This window comes from Diabrotica virgifera, chromosome 4, assembly GCF_917563875.1.
Source record: "Diabrotica virgifera virgifera chromosome 4, PGI_DIABVI_V3a".
NCBI lineage: Eukaryota > Metazoa > Arthropoda > Insecta > Coleoptera > Chrysomelidae > Diabrotica > Diabrotica virgifera.
Genome location: NC_065446.1, coordinates 25,844,992 through 25,859,343, shown reverse-complemented (window position 1 = coordinate 25,859,343; position 14,352 = coordinate 25,844,992). Strand labels below are relative to the sequence as shown.

The following is a 14,352-nucleotide window of genomic DNA, read 5'->3' as shown; positions in this document are numbered from 1 at the left end:
AAGGCGCAAACCACTAAATAAAATATTGAAACAAAATATAGTTTTACTAAATATTAATGTTGGGAATTTATTTCTCCAACATGCTGGGGGGCCTTGGTTTTGATACCAAAACAATATATTCCACCCCTTTTTTTTACACATTTTTTAAAGAATTTATTGCTTATATAAGTATAAAACTTTTACAAAGTTTTAAATTTAAATAGAAATAGTTATAAAGTTAAATTTTATTTATTATTATAAATTGAAAAAAAAAAAAATAATTTAAATTTGTTCATCATTAATTGGAAGAACAGCAATTTTTGTGACAGAACGTAAGTATGTTCCCTTTTTAGTTTTTACTTCCACCACTCTTACCTTTCCGTCTTTACCAGGAATAACTTTATTAATCCTTGCTATAGGCCACCCAAAAGAAGAAACATTGTCCTCCTTTACAAGCACAAGCATGCCTTCTTGTAAATTTGGCAACGATTTTCTCCATTTAGGTCTGTTTTGAAGTTGTGTTAGATAATCTTGGTACCACCTTTGCCAAAAATGCTGCTGCATTTGAACACACAACCTCCAAAATTTTAATCTATTTTCAGGAATCTCAGTTAAATTAGTTTCAGGGAAAGTTGTCAAAGGAGCACCTATTAGAAAATGACCTGGGGTCAAATATTCTAAGTCAGAGGAATCATTATTAATTGCCATAAGAGGCCTTGAATTTAATATTCCTTCAACTTGAGTAATCAAAGTATTAAACTCCTCATATGTTAAAATATTATTTCCCATCACCCTTTTTATATGATATTTAGCACTCTTCACCCCGGCCTCCCATAGACCCCCAAATACTGGAGAATAACTTGGGATGAAGCAAAATTCAATTTTATCATCAAGGCAAAAGTTGTTTAACTTAATGTTGTCGTTTAGAAGTTTTTGTTAAGCTAGAGAATTTTATGAAGAAAGATTCTGGTTTGACCTTAGCTAAAGTGACAACTTTATATTCAGGCAAATGGTCTGGAGTAGAAAATGGAATTTCAAAGTGCAAGAATTCAATATTTGAAAGAATTTCAGGACCATTAAACCAAAGATTGTTTGAATTAATTTCATGAGGTTCAAGTCCACGAGAAAGACAATCTGCTGGATTTTCCTTAGTGTTTATATACAACCATTTAAATTCGGATGTCATTTCTTGAATTTTAATAATTCTATTGGCAACATAGGGATTCAATTTCAAAGGTTCGGATTTTATCCAAGCTAAGACAATGTTTGAATCTGAATATAAAAATACCTTACTGACTTTATCTTTTAACAGTTCAAAAACCTTGTGAGATAGTTTTGAAAGCAACAAAGCACTGTTCAGTTCAAGTCTTGGCATAGTTAGTTTTTTGTTTATAGGAACAATCCTAGATTTGGAACAAATCAAATTTACATGTACTTTATTTTCAAAAATAGTCCTCGCATAAATAACAGCTCCATATGCAATCAAGGAGGAGTTACAAAAGCCAACTATTTCAATATGAAGAGCACCAGTAAAGTTTAAATTTCTTTGGACAGTCACTGTGGGCATGCTCATTAAGCTTTCAACAAAATTTTTCCAAGTGTCAAGTAACTCACTGGAAATTATAGCATCCCATTTGACCTTACTTAACCAAAGTTTTTGCAAAATTACCTTAGCAGCTACTAAAACTGGCCCACTAATCCCAAAGGATCATAAAATTTGGAAACAAAACTGAGAATCTGTCTTTTAGTTACACATTCATTTATATCAACTTTTGGACAACTAAATTTAAAATTATCTGTTTTTGTATCATAAGTCAATCCCAGAGTCTTTACCGATAAATCGTTTTTGCTGATGTTAATTTCATCAAAATTTTGTTTATTTTTAGGAATATCATTTAAAATTTGTAAATTATTTGAGCACCATTTGTGCAACTCGAAGGACCTTAATTTGAGCAGCGAGATAAGTTCATTTTTTAGTTTTATCGTTTCTTCGATTGTGTCACACCCACACAAAATATCATCAACGTAGGTGTTATTAAGAAGAGCTTTAGAAGCCAAAGGATAGCGTTTACCTTCAGTTCGGGCTAATTCTACCAAACATCTGGTAGCTAAAAAGGAAGAACTTCTTAAACCATATGTTACAGTTTGAAGTTGAATACATTGTAAACTGCCATTTTTCTCTCGCCACAAAATATTTTGTAACTGGCAATGGTCTGGATGTACCAAAACCATTCTATACATTTGTTTAATATCTGTCAAAAGGACGTAATTATATTTTCTAAAAAGAACAAGAATATCGAAGAGCTCATTTTGAACTACAGCACCATTATAGAGATAATCATTGATGCATTTTTTCTTTTTTGATTTCATGCTGCCATCAAAGACTACTCTTAATTTTGTTGTTTTTTTGTCTTCACGTATCACTGAATGGTGAGCCATGAAGTATAAAGAACCACTATTTAAGTCATATGTACTAAGACTTACTATTTTTGCATGCTTTAGAGCTAAATATTCATCAATAAAACTTTTGTATTGAGAGTACAGCTCAGGATTGACTTTAAATCTTTTTTCTAGATTTTCAAAGCGTTTTAATGCTACAGAAAATGAATCTCCTAAATCCAAATCAGGTAGATTTTGTTTTAATGGTAATTTAACTTGGTATTTATTATTTATTACTTGCAAAGAATTTTCAAAATTAATCTCACAAGCTTCCTGCTCTGTCGAATATTCCGGAAAAATTTCTGGAACCTTCTCGGTTTCCCAAAATTGAGAAACAATATTTTCTAAATTATTTTTCATGCTTAAATGAAAAGCAGAAAAATTACAAATTTGTAGTGATGGAGCAGAACCACTAACTATGAACCCAAATAGAGTATTTTGTAATATAATCTGGTCTACTTGTATTTTATCGGAGAGCAAAATATGAAATGAAATATTTGCCCCAAACAATATATCAATTGTGCCAGATTTATTGAAGTCATCATCAGACAATTTAATATTTTTAGGAATATTTAAATTTGAAACATTGAAATTTGTTTGTGGTATATCACTAGTAATTTTATCAACCACAGAACATTTTATATTTGTGCTATAATCAAACACACATGACTCAATTTTTAAATTTACAGCCTTTTGCACATTGGTAATATTCTCAGAAATACCTAAGATATTGACATTATTATTAAATGTTTTTAAGTTTAATTTACTTACCAATCTACTTGTTACTAATGATATTTGAGATCCTGTATCCAGGAGACCTCTGGCAGTGATATAATCACCCCTTTTTGTTCTAATTTTTACCTTCACTGTTGGTAACAGAACATTATTAATGTTTTCATTTATTGAACCAAATGTAGTCACCCTATCGTCTGCATTACCACTGTTACCCTGTCCAGTGCTGTCTAATGGAGTTTGTCTGTCCACATGCAGAAGAGAATTATGTTCTTTTCGACAAACTGAACACCTGAAACTCATTTTACACCTACCAGGATGATTATTCAAACAAATTCGACAAGCCTTATGACTGTCTATAAAAGACACTCTATCATTTACTGAAACAGATTTGAAACTGGAACAATTATAAATTTTATGGCCTGAGGATGAACAAAAGCTACACCTGGTTTCTAATTTGACTTTACTTGTAGCCAAGTGAGTTTTTTGATACCTTTCTTTGTTAGTGCTACATTTTTTATCTGGAGTGGTTACAGTTTCTAAAGCTGTAGCCCTATTTTCAATATAAGATAAGAAATCTTTTAAATTTGGCAATTTTGAGTTGTCCCTATCAATTTGAAATGATCTATTAGTATAGTGATCTAGTTTTTTTGTTAAAATGCAAATAAGGATCATATCCCAACTTTCTACGGGTTGCTTTAAGTTTTTTAGTGCACCTAACTGCTGTCTCACTTTACTAATGAACTCACGTAAGGCGGTGGAAGTTCCTTTTTGAATGGAGGGAATGTCAAGTAGTGAATAAATGTGAGAATTTATTAATATTGTTTCATTGTTATAACGGTTATCTAACATTCTCAATGCATCATTATAAGAGTCATTTGTTAGAGGTAGATCATTTATTAGGCTTCTTGCCTCTCCTTCCAAATGATTCTTTAAATGAAAAAGTTTTTCAACATTTTGCAGTGACTTATTTCTATCAAAAACAGCTAGAAATAAATCTATAAAAGGTCTATAACTTGTTAAATCTTTGCCGTCATAACAAGGAATTTCTATTCGTGGAATATTTGAAGAATAAAAAGAATTATTTACATCTTGTGGATTAGTACTTACGCTCTGTATTACTGTTTTTGAGAGTTGACTATTAATTTTAGCTAATGTGTCAAAGTATTCCTCTCTAATATTATCAATGGAATCTGCATACCCCTGTTCACAACATAAAATTTCACAATGAAGATCTTGAAGTTTATTAAAATTTTCTATTAGTAAGTCTTTCCTAGTTTGTAATTGATTAATTATTAATTCAGAAATTTCTTTGTCCAAATGTTTTTCAACAAACCTTGTAATAGTTTTAATAGACTGAATTTCTTGAGATTTTTTAGTTTTTAGCATTTCAATATCCTTTTTAGCGGGCATTTTTTTTTTTTATATGAATCTACCTAAAACTTAAAAGGTAAAAAAAAACTATTTTAAATATCAAAATAACAAAAATGTTGACGATTATTTACAAACCAAAACACAAACAGTCAATTTATTTAATTTTGTATTCACTGTCAATGTCAGTTTTCTGTCACTTCATATATGATCGATTTCATAAAACATCGATTATTTCTCTCGATCGCTTGATAACCATTCGACGTCGGTCGTTCGCCCTCTTTTACATAGATGGCGCTATTGTATGAGCTTGACGTTTTACAAAATTAATTTTTTAATGATTTTTCTTTTTTGTAATTTCTTTTCTAATAATTTCTTTTTTGTTCAATAATTTCTTCTTTTTTTTATTAGGTGTGTTTCTTACCTTCTGGAAATTGAGTAATTCCTAGCTTCTTTTTATATCCGGCTCGAAGGACCAAACTTGATGTTGGATTTTTGCAACACCAAGGAAATAATTTTACACTGGTTTTACACTTCTGAAGCTAGGAATAACTAAAGACACTTTTCACAACTAATATTTTATTACAATAACACAAACTTTTGGTATTAAAGTAATTTTTGTGTGGGATCGGACACACGCCCTACTTTCCCGTTTTTTATTATCTTATTATTCTATATAACAACACCGTGGCAACGAACTTTTTTTTTGAATATTGCGCCTTTGTGTACACTTTGAATTATAGAACATAAAAACATAGAAACATCTTTGTGAAGTGTACACAAGGCGCAAACCACTAAATAAAATATTGAAACAAAATATAGTTTTACTAAATATTAATGTTGGGAATTTATTTCTCCAACAGTGGGCACTCTTCAATATGGTGATCGAGAGTATCTATGATTTTCTATAAGTTATTTATTATCATGTTGTTATTTTGTTACGGAGTCCATTCTTTGGACCATACGTTCATTATATTCAAAGAGTCTTGAATCATCTTTTCCATTTTTTTTTTGTGGTTTTCTAGAACGAAGTCAGATACTTCGTATCTTGGTGGATTGGCAAATTTCCATGGTTTTTGTATTGGGAAGAGGACTTAACATTAGGTGGGATTTGATTTAATTGCCCCAGCTATTATTCTCATCGTGACGGTGTCAACCGTTTTCTAGGCTTGTAGACTGTGTAGCTCAGTTGGGGCAGAATATTCAGCAGTTGAAAAACAAAGGCTAAGCAGAAGAGCGAAGAGTGGAAACCAATACTCACTAGATGGTACCTTCGGATAACTCACCACAGCTTTTGTATAATGTTGTTTCTTGTAGGTAGTTTGGGCAGTTTCTGTTAAAAATGATCTTTGAGAGATAGTGTTCCGTCTAATATTACATATGTACAGGTACTTCCAAAGGCGTTAATGGACATTTCAATTTCTACTTTTAGCAAACTGTATGTAAATTTCTGATGTGTATGTACCAATATTTTCTTCTTGTATTTTCAACAAATTTTCAAACATAAATTTGAACTTGCTCCTTCGGTAGAATTTTAATTATCTTTTTTACATTTTTAACTAATATTTCTACTTCTTGTAGTGCCTATCCGTTCCTGATGTTGGCGACCATCATGGTAATCTGTACTTTGAACACTGTTGCTCTGAAAAGATTTGTGGTTGTTACTGTTGTGTTGAACCACGTAGGTACCTAGATTTTTCGGCCAGTAAATCCTTCGCTTTCTTGGTTCACGTTTTCGCCTTCGCCTGTTCCTCATGATGTGATCCAGGTATTCGATTTTGGCTGTTTTTATTTTGGTTAATAGCTCTTTTTCTATTTGAATTCTCAACAAAGCATCCTGATTAGTAACGTGATCGGTATCAGATATCGTTAGGATTCGACGATAAAGCCACATTTCGAAAGCCTCAATTTTCTTGCAGGTGGCGTCTGTGAGAGTCCACGACTCAATCACGAACAATAGTAAAGGAAAGATATAACATCGCAGTAACCTGATTTTTATGGGTATTTCTAATTCATGCCATTTGAATAGCCTAGCCATTTTTTGAAATACAGGTCTTGCTTTCTCTATCCTGTATTTGATTTCTAGAGAATGGTCCCAATTTAATAATATCTAATATTTGAAGTTTCGTTTTCCACTCTGGAAATCTATTAAAAACAGTCTTAAAACCTTTTTAGATTTAATAAAATATTTTTGTGAGGAGACTAATAAATACAATTGCTTCAGTTGAGATAATACAAAAAAGTTACATTTTTATGTTTCCGTTTGACAAACACACAACCTTAATAACTTGCAAGTCCAACAGGAAGACTCAATTATAAGACTCGTTTGTTCATTTAGCCTACTTTTAACTCCGTTACATTCTGGCTTAATAAATTATTCAAGGACAACAATACTTTATACATTTTAATAATGCATCGGCATAGCGTAAAAAGTTAACAGGTGTATTTGAATTAACTGTAGATGCAACGAATGTAACAATTATTTTTCATACATTTAATTATATACATATTAGTTATGTTTAACATAAATAGCAAGCAATTTAAAAAGCTACAGCATAAGATACAGTACAATCATCATCTTCATCATCTAGCGTTATCGTCCACTACTAAACGTAGTCCTCCACTAAGTTTCTCCATGTCTCCCAGTCTTGAGCTACCATCATCCAGTTCCCGGCAGTTCTCTTTACATCGCCACTCCAGCGGGTTGATGGTGGACCTCTGCTTCGTTTGTTCGCCAACATTCGCCATTCCAATAATCTTTTAGTCCACCTGTCGTTCAGGCTTCTTACCACATGACCTGCCCATCTCCATTTCTTTTTACAGTAGGTACTGTTGTACTGTAAAAATTCAACAGTAACTAGTCACTGACTGTTCCCTATATCTCTCTACTGAAATATCTTTGGGTATATCCTACATCCAGTACCAAAGATCTTAACTTCTAAGAAAGCCTATGAAATTCTAATTAGATGAAAGTCTAGAGTCCTTACTAGTTTCTTCTTTAGCATTACTGTCAAGATTTTTTTTTACCAGCAACTCCTTTAGGTCCTAGCATATATCTTCTTCTTCACGTGTCATAGGTATCAGAATTATCCGACGTTGGCGACCACGTGACCCTCCTTAGCACTTCCTCGTTATCTTTTCTTGCTCTCCAAGCTATCTTCAGCATCCGTCTATGAATCTATTTAAAATGCCTCAATTCTGTCCAGTTGGCACTTTTAGTGTCCACACTTCTGCACCATACAAAAGTACTTTCTTTCTTTAGTGCCATCTTGAGTGCCATCTCCTAATTGGAGGTTGGCTATCATCATCCCTATCTTTACTCTATCTACTGCTGCTCTGAAGAGTTCTATAGAACTGCATTCAAACCAGTCCCTTAAATTCTTCAACCATGGCACTCTCCTTCTTCCTATACTCCTTCCGCCTCTTATCTTTCCCTGTATTATCAGTCTTAGAATTTCATATCTCTGTCTTTTCATTACGTGTCCCAGATATTGCAACTTGTATACAAAAGTACAGTACAGACTAAACATAGCACTTACCCATTTTTTGTCTATAGGAACTATTTGCATCATATTTAGTATTTCTTTGTTATTGTTTTTGTGTACAATAAATGAAATTTTTAGATGTTCAATCTAGACTGTAATTATATTTTAGTTTTATATAAGGATATCCGATATCTAAAGATTCAATTAATATATGTATGCATGCCTCATTTAGAATAAGCTCGTCCGATGTAAAAATTAAGTTTTAAATATTTAAAAGTAAATATTGATTAGGAAAGGACAAAATGTAGCAATATAACGCAAGGCTCATATTTCTTTCTGGCCTACTTTCTACCCAAAATGTATTTTGAGTTTATAAGGAGCCGTCCATTAATCACGTGATGTGTTTTTTGGCATTTTTTAACCCCCTCACCCCCTTGGTGATACATGGTGAGGTTTAAGGCTAACCACTCCCCCCACCCCTATATCACGTGTATTTTTTAGTATCTACAAAAAATCTATTTTTAGGTATTTATAAAATATACGTATCTATAAGTATCATCTAATTTTAATATACAAAATTAAAACTACTGAAGAATTAAAACTGACCTAGCAACCCTGTTTACCCATGTATTCAGTGCCAAAACAACAGAATAACTGACAAGACTACCAATTCATCAGATCATAGGTATAATACATCATGTACAGACTAAAATTTCATAAATAAAATAGGAGACGACGACAGGGTCAGTATTCCTAGTGCAAACACATGGTAAGAAACAAAACACTTCGCAAGTGTCCCTTCTTACCTTAAGAATTTAAGATCACTTACCATGAAGAGTAGGTATCCCATGTCGCTTTTAACATTAACATCCAATATTAATAAAACTGGATGGAGAACAAGCCTACGTTCTTTCCGATGAGGCTCCAATAAGAGCCGAAAATCGCGATTCAAGGGACTGGACTGCGCTCCGTATTCCAATTGAAAAGTAAGATTGTTTTGCCTTCGCATTGCAACTGAATTAAAAATAAAAATTTTATTTTATTAATAAAACTATTATAGAAATTTGGGTGAAAGGAAAGAAAATTAATGTGTTGTTGTATTGTAGAATATTGTGAATAAAAAACTAATTTTTTTATCAGTCACACCAATGCTGCTTTCGATTTTTGAACACACGTGATGTATTACTACACCCCCCCACCCCCTTGTGATGTTCCGTGATTTTTTATGGACCCCACCCAGCCCTTTCAAGCCTCACGTGATTAATGGACAGCCCCTAATTTGTTTCATTTATGGAGCCAGAATTTTCAGTAATAAACGTGATACACAAAAGGGACAGTTACACATAAAACAAAATCTATTACCAATTGCTAAACTATGCCAAAGCTAATTTATGGTATGTACTAAAATATCAATTGAACTACAGTTGATTAGGCTTTCGTAAACGAAATTGAAATAGGTTTTAACATGGGTGAACTAAGGTATTCTTTTTATTTCTAGGCTTCCTCCTCCCCGCCACGAATGCACAAAATCGAACGAGAATCACCACCCATACATCACCCACCAACCCTTCTTCATCCAGCACTACTGGCAGCGGCCCAACACGGGGCATCCCCGGACTACGGCCACATGCGAGCGCCATCTGGAGGCATGAACATGGACAACGGTGATAGAAACTCAGACTGCAACTCAGGGGACATATCTTATGACGGAATGCAACCTACTATATCCTTTTTATGCAAAGATTTTAGTAAAAATCTTAGTGCGCATCATGTATGTATCAGCGTTTCGTTTATAGCTTTAAGTTTTTCTTATTTTCAAAAATATGTTTTTACCAAAAGTTCTTAAAAAATTACCACGGTTATCTGAATTGGAAATATATAATAACTATGATCTATATAATTTATTGGCAAATGTCTTTACAACAGATCTTTGTTTTTAGTTTGAAGATAGATAGTTTACTTATTCAATGGGCCACTTACTACAAGATTTTGGTGCTACTATAGTATCGGTCTACCTAGGGATACAGTTTATAAGCTATATTATATTACAATGCCGACAAAAAACGCATATTTACAAAGTGAATAAAACGCATAAATCATAAGAATTATTATTTTAATTTTACAAATTGATACTTGATAATAATAATTTAATTTGTCATAACAATTTGCTATTTAAGTTGGGAATAAGTCAATTGCGTGGCTTATGCAAAACTAAAATAGTAAACTGATATGACAAAGTATTAATTTGTGAAACTAAAATAATAATTCTTCTGACTTTGCGTTTTATTCAATTTGTAAAGATGGTTTTTGTCGTTACTGTATACATTTGCGGCTAACCACCATAATCTTTTCTCAGAAGGATTTGCACACATAATGAAAGGCACCTTTGCAACCGAAATGTTTATTTATACTAAGTACTACTATTTAGGAATATACAATAAACTTTATACAAATTTAGTTTCTTTAGTATTATGCAAGTAACACTTTAATCTTTACCCAGGGTGTGCGCGAATATCTATCAACCCCTCTTTTCAAATAAATTGCATTTATTTTGTTATTCTAATTATTAGAGTCCTCTATTATTTTACATTTATTTTTGCTCCAAATATTTATTACTTGTGAATAAATATTTTTTTCTACAAAAGTTTTCTTGCATTTCATTATTTTGTGCGAATCCTTCAGGTAGATCTCACCCTCAAAGTAGACCACATACTGTAGTAGCACCAAGATTTTTCTGTTATATTTGCATAGCGCAGTCGTTTCTTTTAATATACAATACGGAAGGAAATAGAAAACTAACTCAAAAACTGAAGGATACTGTATCTGTCTCCTCTAAGAACGTACCTACCCAAGGTATGAAATCTTTCTTATTTTAATCGTTTCAAATAATTCAAGAACGGCATTTGGTCTATTTAATACATATTCGTTGATATACATTGCAGTTCTGGGCATTCGCAGCATTCTTCTATGCAACCACATATCAAGAACCTCTAGGTCTTGGTGATTGATTGTATCAACCTTCAGAGTCCAGAGTGTATTAAAATAACATTTCAACTTACACTTATTTGGTGTGACTTTACATTGTTTGTCTATGAACCATTTCTATAAACTAGGTACTTTGGCCATATATATTCTGCCTTCTTTAATTTATTTGATAAATGTTAAGTTTGTTTGTCTGTTTTCTATTCTGAAGCTTCTAACCAGTTCATTGTACTCTCTTATTCTCTTCTAATGTCCAATATTGAATATCAAAATTTAAGATAAAACTGACCAGGTTTATTGAAGTGGTGGGTAATTTATCTCCTAGATACAAATTGATTTTTTAAAGAAAAGAAATTTATTAAATACTGTTTAGTGAAGTATTATTAAAACCACCGTTCCAAGAAAAAAATATTAGTTAGTAATCCTCCTACACGTATAGTTGAGAGACAAAAACATATCAATAATAAGCACAAAGCAATCAAAAGTATAGCAAAAAGTACAACGATAACTACTACTTCTTGTAGAATAAGAATGTAAAATTTTACTTATCAGCAAATTATTGATAAAGCGGTAAACGATACCCGATAATTCAAACTTTATTACTGATTCTTTTTCTTCCGAACATATGTCTAACTTCACCTCGTTCTCACATAAGTATTAAGACATATGGTAGCCAATCAAGTATTCATTAAAGACAGTGACGTCGGTTGTCCAAGTTGCTAGATTCATTATTTTTGTAGTTGTGCGTAAAGGGAAAATAAATTCTATTTTTGAAATATCTACTTCTTTTAATCAATTTTGCGGCAGTGGATTTTGATAAAAATATCAAATTTAACATTTCTTAGTACACTCATTTCTGCCGTTTCTAGTAGTCTTTGTGTTGTGGCTGTATCGGGTCTTGATTCTAATGCATACGTCATTATTGGTCTTACACTGGCGTTGTAAATTCTTGATTTCATCTCAGTGTTAAATGTATGTGTTAACATTGCTTGTTAACATTTACAATTTCTCTTCTATATACTCAGTTTCCCAGTAATATCCAGCTTTCATTCCAATTTGTTGGTAATCTCCAAGATTATATGTATAGCATAATATTAATATTGAGAATTCTACAAGAAGTGATCTTTCTACATTTTTCTTCTCTGTCTTACCAATATTAATATTTTTGATATATTTTTGGAAATTTCTTGACTAGTTAATTCAGTTATATCTTAGCATTGCTTTGTTTCAGTTAATTTTACTCTGGTTTTTATATAGAATGAATGAAAATATGTAATATGCATATATTACATATTTTATACTATAGCATATATCATATAGCTTTTCAATGTCTTTCCAACAGTCCCATCGTTTTCACACTATGATGTCTTCTTGTTCTGCTTCTTTATTTCTTTTCCATGTCATTTTTCTTGTCTATTCCCTAATAGATTTTCAACGACTCTAGTCATTGAAATGTGTTTGTTTTTTATTAGGTCTTCTTCTTCTTCTTATTACATTTCATAATACATTTAGTAGACTCACTTTTGTTTTAAAATTTGTGAAACAATTCGTAAAAAATGTCGTCTGTCTTTAAATTAAGTATATGTGACTGTAAGAATCATACGGCTTTATTGAGTATTGAAAACGCTGAGCAAAATAAAAAATAACCTGGCATAATATGTCTTTCGAATGGACATTGTAAGTGAGCCCAAGAGCTATCAGTGCATATGTTATCGGCCAAACCCGATTTCAGGACAAACTAGTTTGGCCTAGGCCAAACTAATTTGTCCTGAACGCGTTAGGATAAACTAGTTTGGCCTAGGCCAAACTAGTTTGTCCTAAACGCGATAGGATAAACTAGTTTGGCCTAGGCCAAACTAGTTTATCCTGATAATAATACGGACACTTCAGGATAAACTAGTAAGGCCTTTATAATATACCTACCTACAAAACCAAAATAAATAGATAAACTGAATAATTAGAAAATACCATTTTTATTAAAAGATAATGACTCGTCGTTAAAATTAATGGAAATTGGTAATATAAACAATCATATTATAAAAAATAATCAATATTTTTTATAAGAGCAGTTATTATAGCTCAATTATAAAAAATATTTATTTTTCCATGGAGTGTTTGTGACACCTAGAATTGCGGATTATCATTGCCTTCTTGCTCTTGCATCTGTTTGTGGAACAGTTTTTGTTGCAGTTACATTTGACACAATCATGTCCTTATCCAACTGAACCTCTCGTCGCTGAAACCCTTAACGATATTTCAGAGCCAATTGGCTTTCATTTTTGGCTTTGCAGATACACTATAATGTTTATACTAGGCCGTACTAGAAATGTGTGCTGAAGTGTTTGGCCTAGTCCAAACTAGTTTATCCTATCGCGTTTAGGACAAACTAATTTATCCTAACGCGTTCAGGACAGACTAGTTTGGCCTTGGCCAAACTAGTTTGTCCTGAAATCGGGTTTGGCCGGTAACACATATATAAAATTTCTTTCTATAAAGTTTCTATTTAATTCTAGCACATTTCAGACTTCATTCTTATAATGATCTTTATCTAATGTTAATCTTTAGTTTTGGTCAGTATTTGCTGTTTCGAGTGGCTGCTTATTACTATTATTTTTAAAGAAATATTCACTTGGTTCTTAGCGATTATGTTTTGACGTACATACACTTTATTTTGAGTCCTTTGTTTCTGTACGCCACTGCTGCTAATATGTGTAGTTCTAGAAGTTAAATGACATATATTTACATCCATGATAACTTAGTTTTCAACTACTGCTGACGTATAAGTGAAATTTCTTTTAGTTTCCAACTTGATAAAATAGTAAGGATTCTAATAAGGTTTTATTTGGATTTCATTCGGATACCTTACTGAAAAACTTAACCCTAAGTCGGAGGTTGTAAAGGAAGACTTACAAATGTGGAAGATTAAATTCTACTCCTTTCAGTTGTAATAATATATTCAGCTCAATACAGAATCGGCGATTTTAAACTTTATGTATTAGTCTAAATGAGTCCGAAGCGAATCTATGGAAAAAAACTGTGAAATTTGTGATTATCTTCATTCAGTCAGTTAGTCAGCTTTATCTTTTTTTGTCCATTTCGATCATTTGTATCTTTACACGATTACAGTAATAATTATCATCATTCAGCCAATCGAGTCCACTACTGGACATAGGCCTCCCTCAAGCCCTGAAGCTGAATTTATTTTAATTTACTAAATTCGCTAATCCCCTGCTAATAACTACGGGTGGATTTTTGTTTAACTAGAAAAAAATTCAGTACTCTGTGCCTTCCTTGGTCATAGGTTTAAACATTGTGCTTATTTTTTTTGAGGTTTAAAACATTTTAAACCTATATAATTTTGATA

The 14,352-nt window shown here is 32.1% G+C and overlaps 1 protein-coding gene across 4 annotated transcripts in view; it reads left to right on the top strand.

The window, feature by feature from the left end:
• Positions 1-14,352, top strand: part of LOC114333004 (homeobox protein prospero) — a 344,648-nt gene that overhangs the window by 290,047 nt on the left and 40,249 nt on the right. For all 4 annotated transcript variants that reach the window (XM_028282811.2, XM_028282816.2, XM_028282813.2 and 1 more), the window contains one exon: positions 9,505-9,777. In XM_028282811.2, coding sequence (XP_028138612.1) covers positions 9,505-9,777 — 273 coding nt within the window. The remainder of the gene's footprint in view (positions 1-9,504; positions 9,778-14,352) is intronic.